Here is a 25,115-nt window from a genome sequence, read left to right as displayed (position 1 = left end):
TAAAAAAAAAAGAAAATGCTTTTCTCCATTGTATTGCCTTTGTTCCTTTGTCAAAGATCAGTTGGCTACATTTGTATGAGTCTATTTCTGGGTTCTCTGTTCTGTTTTATTCTTTAGTCAATATCACACTGACACCCACTTGATTACTGTAGTTTTATAGTTAAGTCCTAGAGTTAGCATCAGTCCTCCAACTTTGTTCTCTTCCATTAATACTGTGTTGGCTTGTCTGGGTCTTTTGCCTCTTTGTATAAGCTTCAGAATCAGTTTGTTGATATGTACAAGAGAACTTGCTGAGATTTTGGCTGAGATTGTGTTGAATCTATAGACCATTAGAAAGAACTAAGATCATATTAATATTGAGTTGTCCTATCCAAGGATAGGGAATCTCTCTCCATTTATTTAGTTCTTTGATTTCTTTCATCAGTTTTGTAGTTTTCCTCATGTATATTTTTTTAGATTTAATACCTTTTTCATTCTGGGAGTGCTAATGTAAAAGGTACTATGTTTCTAATTTCCCTTGTTCATTGATAGTAAACAGGAAAGCAATTGACCTCTGTACATTAACCTTCCATCTTGCAAACTTTGTATAATCACTTAGTTCCAGGAGTTTTAGGGTTTTGTCAATTCTTCAGGATTTTCTATGTAAACAATCATGTAATCTGTAAACAAGACAGTTTTATTTCTTCCTTCCCAATCTGCATACCTTTTATTTCCTTTTCTTATTATTGTATTAGCTAAAATTTGCAGTATGATGTTGAAAAGAAGGTGATGAGAGAGGGTGTCCTTGCCTCATTCCTCATCTTAACAGGAAAGTTTTTGTTTCTATTAAGTGTGATGTTAGCTCTAGGTTTCTGTAGATGTTCTTTATAAAGTTAAAGAATTTCTCCTCTATTCTTAGTTTACTGAGTTTTTTTGTTTGTTTGTTTTTAATCATAAATGGGTGTTGGATTGTGTCAAATGCTTTTTTTTTGCATCTATTAATAGAATTATGTCATTTTTCTTCTTTAGCCTGTTGCTGTGATAGATTTAATTGATTTTTGAATGTTCAATCAGACTTACATACCTGAGATAAATTCCACTAGGTTGGTAGTTGAACTTACTTACATTTTTTAATACTAACAATAAAATCTGGATGCCTGGGTGGCTCAGTTAAGCATCTGCTGTGAGGTTAAGGTCATGATTCCAGGGTCCTGGGATCCTTGCTCAGCAGGGAGCCTGCTTCTGCCTCTGCCTGCTGTTCTCCCTGCTTGTGCTCACCCTCTTGTCTCTCTGGCAAATAAATAAATAAAATATTTTTAAAAAATCTGTTTAAAAAAAAAAAACCACTAACAATAAAATCAGTAATTTCAGGTTAGGTTTGTTGGTTTACAATTTTTTTTTTTACTAACTAAAAAATCCATTAAGAATTCCTTAAACCTCGGGCGCCTGGGTGGCTCAGTGGGTTAAGCCACTGCCTTCGGCTCAGGTCATGATCTCAGGGCCTAGGATCAAGTCCCACATCGGGCTCTCTGCTCGGCAGGGAGCCTGCTTCCTCCTCTCTCTCTCTGCCTGCCTCTCTGCTTACTTGTGATCTCTCTCTGTCAAATAAATAAATAAATAAATCTTAAAAAAAAAAAAAAAAAGAATTCCCTAAACCTCAGCCTTACTAATTTAATGTGATTTATTTATAACTTTTTGCCAAGAATTTCTTTGAATAAGCCATCCTTCATGCATTTTTTTCTTCATAAATTTTAATCTCTCAGTTCATCAAAATATTTGTATACATTCAGAGCCCCATCTAAGTACCATACATTTCTACTTTCTTCCTTTTTCTCCACATGCACATGCACACTCAGATAATTTAGTACTGATATTTTATGATGAAACACTGTTATAAAACAGTAGTCTCATAACAGGGTACCAAATGTCTTTGTTTGTTATTTTGAGTTTGAGTTTATTACACAGCAAAAAGGAGGAGAGAAACACTGGTGTTTTAAAAATTATTTTTATTGTTACATTCCAAAGAGGACATAGGAGGAAAAAAGCCAGTTATCCAATAACTGTTATACCTCTCAGAGAGAGGCACCCAGAAAGGAACTCCAGTCTTAGTTCAAAGCTGCACACACTAGAGCTCAAACAGCTGCCTCTCCACCTGACCGGAAACGTTGACAAATGTGTGTATGTCACCAATCCAGAGACGCTTGGGTTCAAAGAAAATTCCTTTATTGCAAGTGTCCAAGCTCTTAGGATTCATCCTTAGAGATACTAAAAGATGAGAAAGACCACACACACTGGACTATGTTTAGTCAGTAGAGTAAACCAGCAAATTGCCAGTTTGTTCTAGGATGCATTGCATCAGACATCACAGTACATGAGGAAAATATGCATTTTATGAAGAGCCACCAGGTAGTTCAGATCCACTTTACCATGAAGTGCAGTCACAGGCCAACCAGATACCTAGATAATATAGTCAGTGCAAAATTCAAATGGGTAATTCAGGGCTTTGATGAGGCTGGCTACACTGCAAAATAGAAATGAAACTTGAAAATAGAATGTTAAATCTATTTACAAAAGCTTGTTTGGTAAAGTGACTTGAGAAAAGTTATGTTAACCACTTCCCAGCATCCCTGCCCTCCTCTGCCAGAAAGAAAAACAAACAGATAAACAAACAAACAAAAAAACACCTGAAAATTACCTTGAAAACCAAGTTAAAACTGTGTGGTGAAATAGAGAGTGCTTGTTCCAGGTAAAGGACTTCAAGATAATTTATAGGCAGGCTTATTTTTATTAGTAAAAGTCACAAATAGGAAAAAGGTTAATTGGCCAACAATGAGATGTGTGCTCTTAAAAATGTCTGTATTAATACGTTAACAAGAAAAGAAAATACCAAGCACACTTCTGTTTCCAATTCTGAATTTCCCAGCAAGAGTTGGTGAACTCAACAGGGTAGTAAAACAAAACCCAGGAAAACTCAGTCAATTTTTTTCAGTTGTCTGCCTCATTTTTTTCTAATCACCTTCAATTTTGATTTCCAGTTAGCTGAGGACAACATGACGGTCAAAGACAGATTTTCGCTGCTCTTGAACTTGAAGCTTCCAGCGCTGCTGTGCATACTCTACCTTATTCAGTACATTGGCTCGACTGCGGGAGCGGGCCAGCACGTCGTGAGCATTTGCAAAAGGCTGGTGATCCTGCAAGTCCAGGAATGGTGAACATCAGAGATGGCATTATCAGGGTACATCACACACAAAAGGGCAATTATCCAGCCAGAGATAGGAGCAGCTAGATTTTATAAACAGACCATCTCTTGGGGCCAAGGACTCCCAGGCACTCAAGTGCCAGAAGTAGGATGAACTCAACAACAGAAATGGGTGGTTCAAGTAGCTTAAGTGATGAGAAGGTATTTGTGAAATGTTTCCATGAGTCATCATTTCCAAAGACATATGCCATAAGAAGCAAGTACCAAGACAAAGACAGTGGTCATTAATGTTAAAGGTCAGCCTTCCCTGACAGGTAGGGGAAAGAAAATCTACTTTCATGTTAAAATTCACATGTTACAGATATGGGAAGTAGAGCTTTTCCTTGCTGTATTCAATACTATATAGCTAATCTGGCAGAGGAAAGACTTGTCTTTTAATTTCTTGACTCCCGTTATATTAGAATTGTTGCTTGTCATCTTAGGGCCGGCCACATTCACGATTGGGAGATGGATCTGATCTTAACTGGTTTTGGTATTTCCCTGCACCTTTAACACACACACTAAATGGACTGGTTTCCAAAATCCTTTTCATTTTCCTCTCCTCCAATCTGTAATGAAGAGACGCAACTCAAGGGCTACAATCACCCTCTATTACCAAGGACAGTAAGGATTTATTACTTGAGCATTTTTATTAGATGAACACCTGAATCTTTCACTGCTGAGCACTCAGGGGCTTCCATGTGAGCTGCTGCCTTAAGAAAGAGGATATTGAAGGGTTACCCCAAACCAACCTATCCTGGTCAAAGTAAACCAATGCCACTGATGTTTGTAGTCATGACACAGGAAACCACCATGCTAATCTATCTATGAAAGAGATATAAACACAGCTGCCTAAATGACAAAAAGCATTCAATACTAATTTATTGCTTCTGTTTGCCCTTTCCTTGATCTCTTTTTCTTGAACCCTGTGTTAGCAAAGCTTCTAAATGTTCCAAAATAGGATCCAAGTCAACAAGTTGTACCTCTTACATTAACCTTGCCTCAAAGAAAGAAATATTATTTTGCATGCATGTTTGCCAAAGCTCTATTATACATCCAAGGCAGGAGTCAGCATGTCTATAGAGAGCTGTGCATAACCACAGAACTATATATACAGCTTTAACTACATGGAGCTACCATGCCTGGTTGTCTTTCACTTATACAATGTCTACATTTCAAAGACTTCAAACAGTTTTCTATAAGGAATCTTTCCCTGCCTTCTTTACTGAAATTTCCTCAACTTTTTCCTTAATTTAGGTAACAACTGTTACAAGACAAGGAAAGAGGATGATCCATTTTTAAAATTTTTAACCTTACAAATGAAGATAGTAAAAACAATTTCATAAAGTTCAAAATGTTTCAAAGATTTAAGAAAAAAAAGTCAGGAATGAGGGAGGCTAAAGTTGTTGGATTACTTGATTTCCCATAAGGAAATAAACCGATCCAAGGTCATCTAACAAATGAACACAACACTTAGCTCACCTCACCTTGACTTGGTGTCGTATCATCTCAACACACCGATTTTGTTCAAGAAGATTAAAATGACTCTATGGGAATACAGTGCTTCAATGAACTTGTATATAAAATAGTATTACCATTAGTTTGTTTTGACATAAACAAGACTGGGAAGAAGGATGTACTTTAACAGGAGAGCAGTTCTCAATTTCATAGACCTGTTGTCTACCCTTCAAGGTAGAGGGAGAAAAACTTTCCTAACGAACAAATTTAAAGGACTAAACAAACCGGTTAATCCTTTTGGTCCATTTTCCACCTATCAGAACAAGAATGAACTAGCTGCTCGTGGTCATGGGTGCTAGAAGAATGCAAATAGAGATTTACCCTTTTTATATGTTTGTTCTTTTTACACCTGATAAAATTACAATAAACACAAAACATGTTTTAATGCAATGCTTTGATAATAGCAATGATGTGTCATGGATACATGATAGGATAAATATTGTGACTACTTGCAGTGAGTTTCTTAACTATTTGTACTACCTCTCACTTGATTTAAAATGCTCTACAGTGAACAAAAATGAAAGAATGTAACTGAGAATTTAACAAAGACATTTTTAAAAGCAGATAAACAGTCAAGAATTCTCATGTTAAGATAAGCAACAACTGTAGGAATTTAAATTTAACTTTTTTGATACAGAGTTGTTACCAGAAATTCACAGCTAGAGGTTAGAAAACCTCTCTCTGCCCAGAATCAATTCAATAGATAGCCCAGAGTTAGTCAGGACTCGCAGAGATAATGTTTTCAGTTAATATATACACAGAATTGATTACTGATGAACAAAATGGTTAGTAAGCACATGACCCCACCAATCAAATGTTTTTCCTACATGTTTTCACCTACGTATTTGTGCACCCATTTCTTTTATGTTCTATGTGCACTACGTTAATAATGTTTATTTCTAAAATCAGGAACCAAATATTTAATACTGTAAAGGATATAGTTTAAGTCAGACTTTCTATCTATCCATATGCCTATTAAGAAATAGTTTATGTGGCTTTTGATACATAACATTTTCATATGTTAGTTCTCATCTGGGGGATATTTTGTTCCCCAGGGACATTTGGCGGTATCTGTGGACACTTCTGATTATCATGATTGGGATGACAGGGGTAACTGGCATCAGATGGGCAGAGGTCAGGGATGCTGCTCAGTATCTTACAATGAACAGGAAACCCCCCACAACAAAGAATTATCCAACCTAAAATGTCAGTGTTGTTGAGGCTGAGAAGTATCTGTCATATGCGAATGAAAAGTGACATGAGAACAGTTTTGGAGACTCTAATGCTTCTGGTACACAACCTCCTGTCCTTCTAGCTCTCTTTCCCCAATTTGTCCCATATGCTTAGTTTTTGACCACAACAGATCTCAGTCTTGACCTTTCTCCCAGCCTATCAATAATCCCCTCCTGGAATTCTTCAAAAACGAATCGGCATTTCTTACATGATTAAAAACAAAAGGTGGAAACATACTATAATTAGTCATTTCTTTTACATGTCTGTTTCTATTTTGTTCATCTCCCTATTCCTAGTTCCTAGCAGAGGACCTGATACAGGTCCAACTCATTATGTGCTGGTCGAGTTCATAAGGAAGCAAGGGAAAAAGAGGCAAGCAGAAATGTTTCTTTATAGGTTCTTGACAAAACATAAATCAAATCTTGCCTGAATAAGTTGAGTATTCGTAACTGATATTTGTTTGATAACAATATATTGATCAAAAAGCAGGCTCTGTTTGTAGTAATAACTCAAGCCATCCAGTCAGAATTCCCTCTTCTCATTTTTTCTCAACAGGTCCACAAGCCATTCCAAGATAAAAGGACTTTTGACTATAGTTAGCAAGGGTTCACCCTGGGTTTAGCTTTTAGAATTGGTTCTTGAAACTCTTGAATTTTATCAATTTTAAGGAACATAGGCCAATAAAGTAATCAAAAATAAAAAGTAATTTCTAAAAATATTATATATATAGAATAATAAAATACTGGGAAATTTGAAAATAGGCCCAAAGAGGTTAATGATAAAACAACATAATTCTAAGCTATACTGAATAACAAGTTTGTGGACTATGTCAATTACCAGACATCTTTTTTTTTTAATTACCAGACATTTTTTGAATGAAGTAATGTTAATACAAAAAGGAAAACACAAAATAATTTACACACTGATTAAACCAATTATATGTATAAATAGAAATGTGTTTTTAAGAAAAGAAGAGAAGCGAGAATGATGGTTTTATTTTTCTCTAGAGATCGCAGATTTTTTAAGGAGGAGAAAAGAAATATAAAACATCAGCAGGTTATCAAGCTGCACTTCATTAAGAAAAGAACACTGTCTTCATGCTTCCCTTCACTAAAGCCTCTTTGCCTTCTATATATTTGGTCATGTTGCCAAGAATAGTATCCAGACAGGAGCTTGGGGAGAAATCTATCTCAGAAGCTTTTCTTGGTGTAAACATGGAAAGGCAATGAAAATTGTGCCCTTGATACTAAAGGGCAAAGCCTTATACAGCACAGTCACCAAGGATCATCAATTTAGACCGCCATATTGATGGCTAACCAGAGCAATTTCCTCATGAAGAGACATACTTAAATTAGAACAGTCCTTAGCTTCCCTAGTTGAGGATCTGCCCCAGCACAGAAACATCTATATGTAACTATTTTTCACTTGCTCTTTATATCAGATGGTGACAGAGATTGGCCATACACCAGCTGAGACATGCCAAGTACTTACCCCAACATCGTCATCGCTCTGTATCAATTGTGAGTGTCCAAATAGGCGTCTCTTCAGTATGGGCTCAACCAGGGTAAGGTATACCATGTACAGAAGCAGAAGGCCCAAAATGGAGAGATAAATTATAATGGTAACCTGAAGGAAGTTGAAAGTAAGTTACATCTCTATTCAAGCCAAGAAATCAGAATTTTGTGTAATAATAGTGAAACCACAGCAAAGACTGATTTTTCTGCTAAGCATATAGGATTTCTATACAAACTAGATTCCAACATAAACTCAACTCTTCACCAAAATATTATTTAAAGAAAAAGAGAAAAGAGAGCATTTTGTCTTTGGGATCTTATTATGAGTCTTTAAAACTCCATCTTCACCTACTGCAAATCATTTGTCACCACTACTCGCACACCAGTTTTCTTTTTTGACCTGATTACAGTGTCCTAGATTCAGCAGCATGGTGTTTAGATAACTTAAAAGAACCCTAACAAAAAAAAACAAAAAGAACCCTAACACCCTAACAAAAAATATAATTCAGATGAATTTCAACAGAATACTCTTTAAGATTAATTTAGATATACAGAAACACATTTCAGGCCAGTGATTTTCCTGAAATCTTAATCTGTACGCTGTCAAGAAGTACAGTGTGACACCTTTCTCCCCCCACTTCTAGGATGGCTATAACTAAAGATAGTACCAAATGTTAGCAAGGATGAGGCAAAACTGAATCCTCACACATTGTTGGTGGGAATGTAAAATGGGACAACAACCATTTTGGAAAACAATCTGGCAGTCTCTTAAAAGGTTAAAATAAACTTACCTCTCTAAGGAATCTACCTGACAGGAAAACATATATCCACACAAAGATATGTGCACAGATATTTATGACAGCATTATTCCTAATAGTAAAAATCTGGAAATAACCCAAATGTCTATCAACTGATGAATGGATAATGAAAATGTTATATTCATATAATAAAATGATATTCAGTAACAGGAAGAAATTAATTACTGATAACTTGCTACAACATGGATAAACCTCAAAAACATTATGCTAACCAAAAAGAACCAGCCACAGAAGACTGCATGTTGTATGAGTCTATTTATATGAAATATTCAGATCTGTAGAGACACAAGGCAAAATAGTGACTGTCTAAGGCTAGGGGAGGAAATGAGATTAACTGTAAATGAGCAAAGGGATCTTTCTGGGGTGATGGGAATGTTTAAATTTCCTAAAATCTATTCAATTCTACACTTACAATGAGTGACTTTTAGGGTCTATAACTTACACATCCAAAACTTAGCTGAAAAACAAAAAAGTACAGTGAGGATTTCTCTACAGGACAGCAGCCTGCTGGAGCAGGAATTCTCCCACAGAAATCTTGTAACTGTTACAGCTGACCACCCGATTCCCCACAGGCCTTTTCTCAGGGGGAAATGAATGGGAAGCTCCATATAAAAAAATTGGGGAGAAGAACTGTTAGTCACCAAAATAAAGTAATTGAATCCATTAGAGGTACAAATGGTGATGAGAGTGATCTACATTCTATTTCGTATAAAAATAAAGAAAGGAAATCTTAGAATCCAGAAATAATATATATTTCTGGAATAGTCCATATATATATATATATATATAATAGTCCATATATATATATATATATATATATATATATATATATATATATATATTTATTCCCACCTCCATCCCCCGCCAAGGGTTGAGAGGACAGGAAGAAAAGGGCTTAGTCATGCTGTGCTCTCACCAGCTTCTGGCATATGTGGCTCATAGAAAAGCTGGGATATCTTTCAGGATATGCTAATTACACGCAGGGCATTTTTGTGCCATTTCACATATCACACCCACGTAACATGTCCTAAGCAATCCACAGAGCATCTCAATGAGGCAGGCAAAGAAAAGACCCACAGTTCCCATGGGGCTGGTACTGGGGATAAAGAAGGAAGAGATTAGTGGCTGGTGGGGATGAGAGGGAAGAACAGTGATTGAGTGAATGAAATAGAATTCAGATGTCCAAAATTGTCTTGTTTGTCTAGACACCATTAGAAACTATTCCAGAAGCAGATGAAATCTTTTTATTTACCTTGATCGTAACAGAGCTTCTTTCCTCATATTTGCATTCACAGCGTAGGCAGTATGCTTCTACATCAGGCCCGCGCACAGGCATGGGATCCACAACATGAAGGCAATCACTGAAAAAATGAGGATAAAATCTTGTTTAGCCTACCTGGATTTTCTACCTTTATTGGCCAAAATTTTCATGAGATCCAGAATAATCACTGAACTTAAGAATTTAAGGAACAAATAATAAGGGAAGTGAAATCATTTGCTCCCTCAGTATTAGCAATATGGTGAGATTTAACAGTCTAAGAACCAAAAAGACACATATGTAGTAGCTATTTCTAAAAGTGCTGCTGTTAACAGTTACAAAATGTTGTAACAAAATGTTACAAAATGCACCTGAAAAATCTCAAATGGGATCAAAACCTACTTAGCACATCAAGTTATATTTAGACTTGTTCATTTACCAAGAAAAAATTGCTTTAAATGCTTTAAAGTATCTTGGGGCATTGTTCAAATATAAGATTATCTCTTTTATGAATTAACATCAATCTTAACTGCCACAGAGTGGTATATGCATGGCTAATCACACTGAACAGTTGCTAAATTCTGAAACTCTGGAAAAAGGTCAAAAGTGCAATAAGAAACAACTACATTTTTAAAAAATTATCTTTCTAAATGAGCAAAAGCCTATTGAAAACATGGAGAAATAGGATTATGACAACAAAAGTACTTAAAAATGAAAACTGATTACCCAGAAGAAGTATATAAAAAATAATAGAAGGCTAAATGTTTTTGTTGTTGGATGTTCTTTATTTTTTCCCCATTTTCTAGGCCACTTATTTATGACTTATAAAAAAAGCAACTCTATAAAAAAAATCTCCCTCCACCCCAAATCTTTTCCCAGAAGCCTGCCAATTCTAGGAAATAATTAAATTATGAATTTCCCCAACTATTAAGAGCCTATTACTCTGTTCACCTTCAGCAAAAGTAGGCAAAACTCTCCTGTGCTGTCAACTGCTAGGTAATTTTCTTTTGTCATCTCTCCCTCGGGCACTTCTGACTGTCTGAAGAACCATGATAGGATCCTGTCTCGTTCCCCCCAATGCTCTAGGCTACATCTTTCCCTCTGCCTGGCAAAATCTACGTTTTCATGTCCTGCTCCTTCTGAGCCATGGTATAAGAGAGAAAACCCAAAATGGCATAAATGATAAAAATTCAATCAGTTATCCCTAACAGGTAATTTGATTTTAACAAAGATACTAATGAAAAAATAAGCCTCAACTGGTAGTATGTAAGGTTCCACACTCACACCATACAAGTTTGTGTTATCTGTTCCAAGCATATAACAAAACCAGAAATGTATCCAACTTGATACAAGCAAGAAATGGACAGAGGAAGCTAAATCCCATTCAATCACAGAGGTCATCCAGGCCAACACTTCCAGAGAAGTCACCTGCACAGGGTCACAGAGTAGATTAGAAGCTAAAAAGACCAGAACCCAGGGCTCCTACGACCTAGGTTGGCTCTCCTGCAGCTCTCTGAACCTCAGAAAAATAAGACTTACCTCCTAGTTTCCCTTTTCAGCTTCAGAGCCTTCATAATAATACCTAGGAATTACTTGGGGGAACTAGATGTTGAGTATTGAGTGTTTCTTTTTAAGTACAGATACAGTTTAATAACAAGGAGATACTAAGCCCTGTGAAAAAGTTGTGTACTGTGGGAGAGGAAGGTTGGCTCTGGCTGGCTAGTCAAAAACACAGAACCTAGACACAGAATTCAACCACTCTGAGAACTAGGCAACACCTCCCCCTAGTGCCAAAACAAGGTTATCATCAGCTAACGTCACACCCCAAACACAAACCACAGAACTCCAACTTTCCTTCTGTCAGACAGCGTAAGTCGATAAAGAATTAAAGCTAAAAATGAGAGAAAATGGAAGCCAGAAGGTAAAACTGTATCTAGGACCAAACAGGTATTGGAGGCATTGTAGAGTCATAACACCCTGATTGATCATAACCTGCTTACCCTTCTGAAACCAGTTAAAAGCTGAGAACTTATCTCCAGTACAAGGCTGAGCTGCAGGAAGGAAGCAAGGGAGAGGGGAAAGAAAAAATCGCAAAGGAGCCTTGTTTTCAACTGTTGCTTTTCAAAGCTCCCTATTTTGACCAAAACCAGAGTGAATGCCATATGGTTTCGTCTGAACCTGGAATTATAAAAAGTCAGTGAAAAGATTAGCGCTAAACACTTGAACAGTGAATTCACCTGCCACTCAAATAATAGACATCATATTCTATTCCTGATAATAGATTAAACTAATTATAAGTGCTTAGTGTATTTGGAAAATGTATAGGAATAACTTAAAAACTCATATGAGCTTTCTTGTATCATAAAAGTAACTTGATGATATAAAATCTATAAGAATATAGTTAAATCACTTTTTAAAAAATATTTTATTTATGTATTTGAGAGAGAGACAGAGCATGAAGGAGGGAAGGTTAGAAGAAGAAGCAGACTCCCTGTTGAGCAGGGAGCCCAATGTGGGACTTGATCCCGGGACTCCAGGATCATGACCTGAGCCAAAGGCGGTTGCTTAGCCAACTGAGCCACCCAGGCGTCCCCATAAATCACTTTTTTAATGTGAGACAATTTAAAGTGCAGCACAGAAGTTCAGAAGAAGTTTTCAAGAAACGCGTATCTAATATCAAATTGAACTATATATATACCATTAGAAGAACAGAAAATGGCATCAGAAAAAAGAAACATGCTCAAAAAAAAAAAAAAGAAAAGAAAAAAGAAACATGCTCAAAGTCTGCCTTTTCTTTTTCAAAGTAAACCTGTAATATTGTAACCAAATGAATTTAATCTTGCTTTCAAAGTTTTGCTGATTATTTAGCTATGAAATCGGGTACATGTAAAATTTCCAAGCACTGGGAGCTATTTTTCTTATATGCCTACCCCAGCAATATTCTATCATGTTTACAAACCATAAAACATCACAATAACATGAGAAGGAGTCCATCCATCTTGCTATAAAACAACTGCTACGCTGCCCCTGGTGGCTCAGTGGGTTAAGCCTCTGCCTTCGGCCTAGGTCATGATCTCAGGTTCTTGGGATCAAGCCCCGAATCGGGCTCTCTGCTCAGCAGGGCGCCTGCTTCTCTCTCTTTCTCTCTCTCTGCCTGCCTCTCTGCCTACTTTTGATCTCTCTGTCAAATAAATAAATAAAATCTTAAAGAAAAAACTGCTTCCCAATCATTTTATGCTGTATGTAGAAAAGCTATTATTTGTAAGATCCATAAGTAGAGAAGGCTGCTGGTGACTAGTGAGTCAAGATCCCAGTCATCACAGGCCTGCTTGATACTCCAAGGGCTGAGGGAGCAACTTCTTGATATAGGTAAATCCACAGCACACCAACAGGGAAACAAGGATATACGTGGCTCATGCCCATTCCATCCTGAGCCTTTTGAATTTTTTTTTTTTTTTTTTAAGATTTTACTTATTTTTTGACAGAGAGAGAGCGCGAGAGAGAAAACAAGCAGGGGGGGGGGTGGGTGGGAGAGAGCGCAGCAGCTGGGCAGGGAGCCTGATGTGGTTCTTGATGTGGAGTTTGATGTGGAACTTGATCTCAGGACCCTGGGATCATGACCTGAGCTGAAGGCAGGCGCTTAATGATTGAGCCACCCAGGTGCCCCTCCTTTTTTTGACACTTTTAAACAGTCTCCTATATTTGACAATATATCATTAAAACCTACAAGTTGTGCAAAGTATAACCCAGATAAAGGAGGCTTGCTTACCTTCCACAGAAAAGCAAGAGAGACTAAAATTTAAGAGGGCACAGGAAGGTAGCTATGGCCAGTGTAGGTGCTACGAACTCAGCTCTGTCCATTATAAAACCCTCCCTACTTGGGGCTTAGTGTTTTGGCTATATTCCTTTATGTTTATGTCACACACTCAGTGCCTTACTCTCACTTTTTCAAATAGAAGTGGAATTTGACATACTTAAAAAGAAATACAGATGACCCTTGAAAAACAGGCTGAAATGCATGGGTCCACTTGTATGCAAATTTTTCCAGTAGATACAGTACAGTACTGCAGATGTATTTTCTCTTCCCTATGATTGTCTTAGTAACATTTAATCCAGTTTACTTTATTGTAAGAGTATAGTATATAATGCATATAACATGTACAATGTGTGTGAATCAACTGCTTGTTTTATTGGTAAGGCTTCTGGTCAACAGTTGGCTATTAGCAGCTAAGTTTTGGGGGGGTCAAAAGTTACTTGCAGATTTTTGACTGTGTCAGGTTCAGCACACCTGAGCCCTATGTTGTTCAAGGGTCAATTGTATTTAAAAAGGAAACAATACATTGGATGAACATTCTGGGCTAACAATGACAACCACAAAAAGAAATCTGACAGGCAATTCAGTAATCTAGAATACTTACCAATCTTTTTGGGATATGTTCTTATTATAAATATGCCCAGAATTATCTTTATAGGGCGGACAGATACATTTACATCGGACATCCTCGAAATTCTGCAACAAAAATGGAAACTTAGTATAGCTTGTTAACAGGTTAGCAACAATATTTTAAAAAACTGCACCATATATATTTTGCTAAGCATCCCCTGTCAAATATTCTAAAACAATTCATTTTGACAGACAGAAGTTTATAAAAGCCACAGTTTCTTCTTGGTAATGCTAATGAATCTGCATATACATTACATAAAATTATTTTGAAATAATACCTGTATGTGATCTGTGATTTATTAATGACATTTGTAGGTCACGTGACAGTCCAACTGTGCTAATGTTATCACCAGCTACCTGCCAGTAAAAAGACACAGTAGACAAATAACTGTGCCTGCATAAGAATCCGATTACAAAAGGATGAGGAATAATCAAACTACAAATTACTCTCAAAACAAGTCACAATTCTAATCACAATCCTTTCACCCTTCAGTAGAATGGCACTAATATGGACAAAGGGGGTCCTACCAGAACTCTACAGAAGGGTGAAATTGTAGAGGCATTCAGCTATATTTAGAAAGGAAGTACACAAGGGAAGTAGCTGGAGTCTAACTGAGATCAGTTTGGTGTACTCTTCCCAGGAAACTTTGCTTCTAATCCCTGGTGGACAGAGAGGATAAGTACTGATAAAGCAAGTTTCAAGACGTGGAGAAAGAGGTGACTAAATATATGAGTACAGGGACTAGGAGAAGTTTCATCGGCAAAGGGGAATTTATCTGAGAAGGCAAATGGCTCATTAGTCCCCAGAGGACAAGGCCTACTGTTCCTATATATGGTGCTATGTCTGGCAGAGCTGTTGACAACGCGTTCATTCAGCCACCACTTAGTGAGCATTTGTTCAGTGCTGGACCCTGTGCTCAATGAAGTGGATTCAGATAAGTGTAAGGCATGGTCTCTGCCAGTAATGAGGACACACCCTAGTAATGGAGACTGTCAGATAAATACATCATTACGATACACTATTAAAGTGATGACAGGAGATGTGCAGAGGACGCCAGTAATGTTTTGAAAGACAGGATACTTGCTGTTGTCCCTATTGCTGGTGGGAGGCAGGAAAGATTTCTAAAAGAAATCCTGATCAAACCACCCCCCCCATCTGTCCCCATTTAACCTGTCTTTCCCAGCCCCTGTATTTAAAGATATTCTCGATTAAAGCTCCTATTTTTAAAAGATGCAAATTTCATCATTTTCCCACCATATTAATGTGAATTCCTTCTGTTTTCCCCTGTAAAGAACTAAGTTATCAAGAAGGAAGCACAAGTGTGTACAGGGCAGAGCAGGTCTGGAGGGTAGGAGCATGAAGCGGACTAAAAGAGTAGCATGAAGAGGCATGAGAAGGGCCCAGAAGTGGAGCAGGGGGAAAGGCTACAACCTTACCTGCCTTGCAGTTTGGACCCTTCCTTCTCCACTAAAATACCAGAAGAAAGAAGGCAAAAAGGGGGCCAAGAGATCCTGGAGGGAGTTAGGTCAGAATATCAGGCTGGTGAGACTTTGGGTAGGTCCTACTGGCAAGGAAGGCTGCCAGGAGAGGCAAGTTCCTACATTGGGAAGGGAACTGGTTCAGGGATGAGTTGAAATGAGTTAGTTCCTAACCGGGAAGATCTCCGTGAGTTGGGGGTTTCTTGTAATTTTGATTTAGGGAACAGGGGGCGGGGCAGGAAGAGGGCTGTCTCTGAGGCAGGTGGAGGACGGTGGTAGACTTAAGGAGCTTAAGGGTGGAAAGTTAAAGGCTCTCAGAGTTGGAAAGGTAAAGTTTGAGGTGGGTGCTGTCGGGGCTGGGAAGGGAAATGGCTAGGAGGTGGAGGACTTGGGTCCCAGCCGTGGGCACGGTGAAGACTGGGTGGAGCTGGAAACGGGGGCGGGGTATCCGGCGGGAAAGAGGGGGAGTAGTGTCAGGGCTACGGGTGGCAGTGGGGGCAGTGACTGTCACAACGTCAGGCTGGAGGGCTAGAGCGCTAGCAGGCAGTTTGGTGCTATCAGGCAGTATGGGGGTGTTGCAAGGGCTGTGAAGCCAGGGGTCGGGCCATCAGGGTTGGGAGAGGAATGGGTAGGGAGCAGGTTGACAGACTCAGTTTCCGCAGGGCCGGAGGAGGGGAGGAGCTCCGGTCTGGAGCGAAGGCTGGGCGGACTCACCTTGGCGGCGTCTGACAGCTGCACCAGCAGCAGCACTGAGAGCGCCAGGCAGGACAGGCTGAGCAAGGAGCCAAGCCGAAGGAAGCCTCCCCACAGGGTCGCCATCGCTGCCAGGCCCAGCGGTTCCCACAGCCCGGAGCCCCCGAGACCTGCTCCCGGCTGGGGCTCCGGCTCGGGCTCCGGCTCGGGCTCGGGCTTCTCCGCCCGCACTTCCGTCTGGGCCTTGGCGTCACCGACCGCGCCGGGTCAGCTACAAAAAGCATCCGCCCCGGAAACGGTTCCGGGTGCGCAGGGCCCGGAGGCTGCGCTGTGCCCGCGCCTCTCCGGCGTGCTGCGGCGAGGAAATCGAAGGGGGCGCTTCTAGCCGGGCAGCCTCGGCCCAACAGAGCTTTGGGGCGCGAGGCTGTCTTTCTTGGGCGCAGAAGCAGCGGGGGCTGTGGCCCGCCAGTGCCCTGGGAAGTCCTCTCGCCCAGGGAGACCCCCAGCAAACACGAGATCTCAGACGCGAGCCTCCCAACGACCCCTGGGAGGCCGGAGCGGTTCGTCGCCAGACCCCCTGAGGCCGGAGGGAGCCCAAGCCCCAGGGATCGCTGGAGAGTGCGGCATATCCTACAGGCGCAGCGGGGGCGGGTGGTAGGCGTGGAGACGCTCCTATGAGACCGACTGGCCGAGCCATCTCTTCCAGCAAGCCAACCCCAACCGGAGGGTCGGGTCCTTTCGGGCACTTTGGGTTCTAACCCGCCGCCCGCATGCACGCGCTTCCCGGACGCAGGTTTCTAACAATCTCTGCTTTCGCGGCCCTAGCATCTGTCTAGGTCTCCGCGCTTGCGTCGCGGTGAGTGCTGACGGTTTAAGCCCAGCCTTCTGCAGGAACTGGGCTGCAGCGTCGCGACTGGGCTGGGCCGGGCCGGGTCTGGCCAGGCTCCGGAAGGTGTGGAGTTGGCAAACAGCCCTGCCCCCCCCCCCCCCCCGCCCCAGTAGCCTCATCCGCCCGGGAATCCAGAAGGTGGGGAATTGCGGCGCTACCATCCTATTCTGGGCGGCTGACCTCTAAGTCAGAGTTGGGGGGAGCGCTGACCGGTCTTCCTAGTGTGGGTCATCCTCTGCAGGTAATTGAAGAGAACCCTGGAGATGGCACAGTGTCTCCAAATAAAATATTTTTCAGTGAGTGGAGATAGTGTGGAGCGGGATAGTGGAAAGGATACAGAGCTCATCACCACCGCTACAGATTTGCTGGATGACCTTGGGCAAAACACTTAACTTTTCTGGGCCTCTGGTTCTTGGTTCACTATGAGGAGATTGAACTCATCTATGGATTTCAAATTCTCGCATGGAATATCCGTGTTTCTTTATTTAAACAATAGCAGTTAAAGGTAGTTCTTTTCCTAGTTTGTGGAAATGGTTTTTTTTTTTTTTTTTTAAAGATTTTATTTATTTATTTGACAGAGAGAGATTACAAGTAGTCAGAGAGGCAGGCAGAGAGAGAGAGAGGAGGAAGCAGGCTCCCTGCGGAGCAGAGAGCCCGATGTGGGACTCGATCCCAGGACCCTGAGATCATGACCTGAGCCGAAGGCAGCGGCTTAACCCACTGAGCCACCCAGGCGCCCCAAGGAAATGTTTTAATTAGAAAAATTTTTGATATTTTTATCCCGTATGACTCTTTCTCCTTTACTTAAAAAAAAAAATTATTTTACGTAGGCTCCATATCTAGCATACGGAACTCAAGGGCTGGAACTCAGGATCCCGAGATCTAGAGTCATGTGCTCTAGGACAGAGCCAGTCAGGTGCTCCTCCCATGTGATTATTGTTGATACCAGAATCTAACACAGTATGTTTGATACTGTGCCAAATTTATTTAGCCCCTTTGAATCCCTAGTCCCTGTTGGAACAGACAGGTAGGACTGGATGCCCTTGCATCATAGCCCCTCCAAGCTGCTCTGTGAAGGTACTGTCCCATTAGTGAAATGTTAAGTCTTTGTTGTGGGTGTTCTGCTGGCCAAGGAACAACCTTGGAGACACTTGGGGTTAAATATGTCTATGAGGCACTGTGGATCTGTGATTGCTAATCCCAATCTGTGATTGGGATCAATTTAGGGCTGTCTACGTCTGACAGTTAAATGGAATGCTCACTCTAGCTAAAACCTTACAGGCCTTTTCTTCAAAATTGTTCTCTCAGGGACTTGATTGGTGTACAGAGGCTTAAAGTAAATACATGGTAATGCCTCTGTCTGATGGGCCTTAACTGTTTAGTGAAGAATTACCAAGAACACTCGTGGAAGCAGAATTTTAGTTGAACTGTTCAGTACAATAGCCACTAGCCACATGTGGTAATTGAGCACTTGAGATGTGGCTTGTAAGTGTAAAATGGCTGAGTAAGTGTAAAATATACACTGGATTTCAAAAACTTAGTAAAAAACAAACAAAAAATATCTCAGTATTTTGAAGGTGGAAATATTTCAAATATATTGGATTAAAAATTTTATTAAAATAGTTTCATTTGTGGGTGCCTGGGTGGCTCAGTGGGTTAAAGCCTCTGCCTTCCACTCAGATCATGGTCTCAGGGTCCTGGGATTGAGCCCCGCATCAGGCTCTCTGCTGAGAGAGATTCCCTTCCTCTTTCTCTGCCTACTTGTGATGTCTCTCTGTCAAATAAATAAATAAAATATTTTTTAAAAAGTTTGTTTCTTTTCACTTCTTAAATGTGGCTACTAGAGAATGTAATATTTATGTTAGCCATCACTGTCCTAGAATATAGACTATGGCTACCATGAGTGGAGTGTGCCTGTCTGGAGACTGAAAGAAAACTCAGGCTTTGGTAAAGAGAAGGGTGACTGGGAGAAACTGGCACAGCCAGAGCCAAGGGTTTGGGGGAGGTATATATACACCAAGAAAATGAAAGTAATTTTAGGTGATGGAATAGAAATAAAGAGGGTCCAAAAAAAGAAAAAAAAAAAAAAGGAAGAGGTTAGTTCCTCTTGTTCTGCCCTGCTCACACCTAAACAACTTTCCCCTAAGGTCAGTGGTCTTTTAAGCTAGAAAGACTAACCTGACTTAAGTGCAATATAAACTATGTCTTTATATCTGCCTCTATATTCCCAGCCTCCACCCAAATATGGTGAGCTTTTTCAGGGCAGGAGCCTTGCCTTTTACCTTTGTACCTGGAAACTGGGATATTGTAAAAACTGATCAATATTTGTAGGGACCCAGAAAAGAGAAAAGGTGAATGGGAGGGGCTTACAGGGTCTTGTCAAAGAACCAGGTTCCTACATGGTTCATTTTCTGGCCATGAGAAGGTAATGCTGAGCCCAAAGAACTATGGATGGGCTCTGACATACCAGAGTAGGCAGGAGAGGAGAGAGTTCTGACCTAGAGTCTTCCTAGATCTTTAGGCCACATCAGAGTTCTTTTTACAGGCAAGGTGGACTTAGCACCCAATCTTCCCTTAGTACCCACTCTTCCCCTCCCTTTTCCTTGCTTCCCTGTGTCTAAGTTTTTCTATTTCATTCTTTTTTAAGGAGTGACACAGGTCCAGGGGCACCCTCCCACCCGGACTGGGCCCTCTCACTTCTTTGTGAGGCTTGAAAAATTCCCTGGTGAGGGATTTAAGTGTGGAAGTCAGAAGGTTAGGAAGCAGAAGGGACCAGTTTTATGTAAGCGGGACCATGGTTTTGCCAGGTCTGTCTGCACCTCCTCACCCTCTTTCCCCTCCAGTGATCAAACAGCTTTCTGGATGTTCCCTTCTTATTTTTCCACCTTACCTGATCTGCTCAACACTTTCCCAGGCCATGCCAGTCCAGAACAAACGGAGTCATGCACAGCATCAGTGATGATGGTTTCCTTAGATTGTGCCTCTAGTGGTTATGGCAGGACACGAGACACACACACACGCACAACCAGTTTCTATCAGTTATTTCTGAACATACCCAGGACACCACACACACACACACACACACACACACACACACACACACACACACGCAACCAGTTTCTATCAGTTATTTCTGAACATACCCAGAATGTCTTCTATGAGCCATCTCCATTACCATGTGCCTGGCCAGGATGCTTCCTCCTACCTGACCTCCTTCCAGGAGATTTTCTGTCCTTCACTTCCTGTAAAGCCATGTATATGTGCTATGCCACATCACACATCACTTGCTGGTCCCCACCTTGATAACAATAATGTATAGGGCCAGAATACTGTCTGTTCCTAGGGATGGTCCCCCTATTGCTGATAAGTTACTGAAATCCCTAGAATACCAAAGTAACACAAGGTTTAGTCCCAAAGCAGGGAGAATTTTAAAACCTTCTTTCAGAGGAATGCTAAATGAGTATTGTTGGTTTCCCAGTGTCCTAACGTAACACTTGAGGAAAACAGTCCCTCCTCTCTAAACACTAAGATTTTCAAACATGAAATACATTATATTTATTTTTACCAATATTGTATATTTAAAAAAATTGAACCACCTTTTTCTTACCTTTTAGCTATCTCTTCTGGGATATATCTCCATAATAATACGCTTATAACTAGTTCTTGATTTTTCAGTTTGGTCTATTATTCTACTTCTTCTTACAAGAAACAGACTATGCAGGGGCGCCTGGGTGGCTCAGTGGGTTAAGCCTCTGCCTTCGGCTCAGGTCATGATCTCAGGGTCCTGGGATCAAGCCCCACATCAGGCTCTCTGCTCAGTGGGGAGCCTGCTTCCTCCTCTCTCTCTGCCTGCCTCTCTGCCTACTTGTGATCTCTGTCAAATAAATAAAATCTTAAAAAAAAAAAGAAAGAAATAGACCATGCATATATACTCTAATGCCCTCTTGTAAACATATATATTATTTCTCGATCCTTCAGTGTATCTCTATCACCTTAGGTAAATAACCTCAATATATTATTATGACTTTATGTATTATTCATAGTTGGTTCCATTAGCATAATATTACATTTTGGTTTTTTGACTGAAATTAGCCAGTGCCTCTTTTTCCATGCTTTAAGTGGCTAGCACTTAAGTATCTATAATTCATTTACCTAAAACTCTCAATACATTCAAACACATCAGGTAGCCTATCAGTTTATTTTTCAAACTGGAGACAACCCTCTAGGAGTCTATCATTATCCTTCATTCTGGATTAGTTGTTCTCTAAGCCTGCTGTACAGTTTTTGTCCTAGGATAATTTATCATTTCTTCTCTTTTCTACTTCTTTTATTCTGAAAGATTTCCATATTCCAAGTCTTCTTTTAAATTTTTACATTTAAATTATCCTGTCTTACATTTACTAGAGTACCTTCTTGCCCACTCTTCCGTCACCCTTTATTATTATTTTTTTCCCCTCACCCTTTAAATAGCATTCTGTTCCATCGGGGTATGCAATATTTTATTTCTCTGAGAATATTTCTAATGTTGTATTTCTTGAATTGTCCGTGTTGAGTTTTTCAGTCCTTGTTTCTGTCTTTTGTGTTAGAAACTTTTCTTAAATGTCTGGAGATCCTTGACTATCCATTCATATGTAAGAGTGTGTTTAAGAACGAGAGCTGATTGGAAGCCCTACTTACATGACAAGGTTTGTTCTTAGGACACCCTGAAGTATTTTTTGAAATTCTGGTTGCAAACCTATTAGTGAACTGTGAAATTAGTCACTTACAACCAACCTTCTTCCCACCTGTCCCAAATGACAGAATAGAATGGAAAATATTATATAACATATAAAAATTATTTTGTGAGGGGTCCCTGAGTGGCTCAGTGGGTTAAGGCCTCTGCCTTTGGCTTGGGTCATGATCCCAGAGTCCTGGGATTGAGCCCCGCGTCGGGATCTCTGCTCGGTGGGGAGCCTGCTTCCTCCTCTCTCTCTGCCTGCCTCTCTGCCTACTTGTGATCTCTGTCAAATGAATAAATAAAATCTTTAAAAAATTATTTTGTGAAACTTTGGTTTTATGCATGTACACATCATATATGCATATTAAATACTGAGTCAATCCCATAAAATGGGGATTTGTTATTGTGGGTGTTTTTTCAAAGAGTTTGTAAAATTACCATTTAATGTGCTCAAGGAGATCTCCAAGTACCAAAATAGGTGAGTTTTTCTCTTGGAAGGAGAGGTATGTTTCTCTGGAGAAAAATTCCTCCAAACTTCTGCTTGCTAGTCTGGTAGCCAGTGTTCATTCATTCAAGCATTTGCTGAATGTTTAGCATGCTAAACACTGCTCTCAGTACTGGGTATACATCAGTATATAAAAAGACAAAACTCCCTACCTTCTTGGAGCTAAGATTCTAGAGGGGAAGACAGACAATAAACAAACATGTTAGGTTACACAATGGTAAGGTACTGTACTACAGTAACACAAGGGAAAGCTGCATATATACATACAGATTCCAATAAAGGGGTAGATATAGTGGGGGTGGTGATTGTTACAATTATTTCATGAATGAAATTGAAAGCAAAGTAATCATCTAAGAGTGAGAATGGGGAAAGGAGTGTTAGAAATTTGAGAAGTAAAGAAGGTATGAAATAACCTAGGACATAGCCCAGCAAACTTACAGCTGGGGGCCAAATCCTGTTTTTATATCACCTGCAAGCTAAGGATAATTTTTATACTTTTAAATGGTTGGGGGAAAAATAAAGATGATACTATATTATGACAACACAAAGATTACATAAAATTCAAATTCAACTCATTTACATTTTGCCTATGTACTTCCTGCTACAAAGGCAGAGTAGATTAGTTGTGAAAAAGACTGCATGAAATGCAAAGCCTAAAATACTTATTATCTGGCTCTTTACAGAAAAAGTTAGTGGAGCTCTGATCTTGGATAATGGGAAGAATGACTAGGAAGATACAATGTTGGGCAGCAATAAGAGCCTAAGAGATACGGACATGAATTTAAGGTAAGACCAATCACATTAATTTTCAACAAAGGAGGCAGGAATATGCAATGGGAAAAAGACAATTTCTTCAACAAATAGTGCTGGCAAGCAAAAGAATGAAACTAGACCATTTTCTTATACCATACACAAAAATAAAATCGATTAAGGATATAAATGTGAGACTTAAACCATAAAAATCTTAGAAGAGAGTAGAGGCAGTGATTTCTCTGACGTCAGCAATATCATCATTTTTCTAGACATGTCTCCTGAAGCAAGGGAAACAAAAGCAAAACTGAACTATTGGGACTACATCAAAATTAAAAGCTTCTGCACAGCAAAGGAAACAATTGACAAAACTATAAGACAACCTACCAAATGGGAGAAGATAATTGCAAATAACATATCCAATAAAGGGTTACTATCCAAAATATATAAAGGATTTATGCAAATCAGCACCAGTAAAACAATCCCATTAAAAATGGGCAGAAGACATGAATAGACATCTCTCCAAAGAAGACATACAGATGGTCAACAGACACATAAAAAGCTGCTCAACATCACCCATCATCAATGAAATGCAAATCAAAACCACAATGAGATATTGCTCCGTATCTGTCAGAATTGCTAAAAGAACTCAAGAAACAAGTGTCGGCAAGGATGTGGAGAAAAAAACTCCTGTGCTCTGTTGGTGGGAATGCAAACTGGCACAGCTAATGTGGAAAACAGTATGCAGGTTCCTCAAAAAATTCAAAATAGAACTATCCTATGATCCAGTAATTGTACTACTGGGTATTTACTCAAAGAATTAAAAAACAAATTTGAAGGATATATGCATTCTTCTGTTTACTGCAGGATTATTTACCATATCCAAAGTATGGAAGCAGTCCCAGTGTCCCATTGACTGATGAATGGGTAAAGATGGAGTATGTACACACACACACACACACACACACACACAGGAATATTATTCAGTCATAAAAAAAAAGAACAACACCTTGCCATTTGTGACAACATGGATGGATCTAGAGAGTATAAATGCTAAGCAAAATAAGACACTCAGAAAAAACAAAAACCATGTGATTTCACTCATGAGGAATTTAATAAACAAAACAAATGAACAAAGGGGAAAAAAAGATAGACAAACCAAAAACACACTTTTAACTGTAGAGAACAGATGGTTACCAGAAGGGTGATAGGAGGGGGCTTGGGTGAAATAGGTGAAGAGGATTTAAGAACACACTTATCTTGATGAGCATTGAGTAATATATGGAACTGTTAAATCACTATATTGTACACCTGAAACTAATATAACACTGTATGTTAGTTATACTTAAAATAAAAAAGGATAAAATAGGGACGCCTGGGTGGCTCAGTTGGTTGAGCAGCTGCCTTCAGCTCAGGTCATGATCCCAGCGTCCTGGGATCGAGTCCCACATCGGGCTCCTTGCTCCGCAGGGAGCCTGCTTCTCCCTCTGACTCTGCCTTCCACTCTGTCTGCCTGTGCTCGCTCTCACTCTCTCTCTCTTACAAATAAATAAATAAAATCTTAAAAAAAAAAAGGATAAAATACATTTAAAAAAATAAAGTGAGACCAATCAGCATGGTTACTGTACAGGTTTAGGCAAAAAGCTGGCTTTAACCAATATTGTGGTTTTGCAAAATGACAAAAAGAGAGGGTAAATGGAGTTAAAAGTATATGCAAGTGAATCATTATACTGACTGATCCTGGGATCTAAACTGGTTATGAAGTGAGGAGAGGACCTCAGGAAGGGTATGGACAATGAAAGGTGGTAGTCAAAAGAGTGCTGAAATCAAGTTACTAGGAGATGGCTGGAAGATAAAAGGTGGTGGTGGGGGGGGTGGTGAGACAGTGAGCTACATCAGCCTGACATTATGGAGGGGTTAGTTTTGGGAACTAAGAAAATCAAAGGTATGACCATGGGAATGAATGCAGGAAATGGGAGAGGATAATATCAGCGGAACACTGTTATTCAAGGAATATGTCAGGGTGTTGAAAGGATTATCCACGTACGTAATTTAATCACCGAGAATTAAATCAGGAGTA

At 39.8% G+C, this 25,115-nt stretch overlaps 1 protein-coding gene and 1 long non-coding RNA gene across 4 annotated transcripts; one reads left to right on the top strand and one right to left on the bottom strand.

Annotated features, from left to right (window-relative positions):
- Nucleotides 1-1,968: 1,968 nt before the first annotated feature.
- On the bottom strand, nt 1,969-16,408 carry TMEM9B (TMEM9 domain family member B). The gene is made up of 5 exons (XM_059408698.1): nt 16,196-16,408; nt 13,977-14,068; nt 9,553-9,661; nt 7,460-7,594; nt 1,969-3,170 (listed from the first exon to the last, which is right to left on the bottom strand). The coding sequence occupies exons 1-5, from the start codon at nt 16,298-16,300 to the stop codon at nt 3,015-3,017; spliced, it is 597 nt and encodes a 198-aa protein (XP_059264681.1). The 5' UTR covers nt 16,301-16,408; the 3' UTR covers nt 1,969-3,014.
- Nucleotides 16,409-16,535: 127 nt separating this feature from the next.
- On the top strand, nt 16,536-23,865 carry LOC132023286 (uncharacterized). Of its 3 annotated transcripts, XR_009405916.1 has the most exons (4): nt 16,536-17,030; nt 21,650-21,748; nt 22,969-23,071; nt 23,308-23,865. It is a non-coding gene; the product is annotated as an uncharacterized LOC132023286 (long non-coding RNA). The 3 variants fall into 3 exon arrangements; XR_009405915.1 differs by lacking the exon at nt 21,650-21,748; XR_009405914.1 differs by lacking the exon at nt 21,650-21,748 and having other exon boundaries at nt 16,536-17,304.
- Nucleotides 23,866-25,115: the final 1,250 nt, after the last annotated feature.

The sequence above is a fragment of the Mustela nigripes genome, chromosome 1 (genome assembly GCF_022355385.1).
Source record: "Mustela nigripes isolate SB6536 chromosome 1, MUSNIG.SB6536, whole genome shotgun sequence".
Taxonomy (NCBI): domain Eukaryota; kingdom Metazoa; phylum Chordata; class Mammalia; order Carnivora; family Mustelidae; genus Mustela; species Mustela nigripes.
This window is presented reverse-complemented; position numbering and strand designations above follow the sequence as displayed.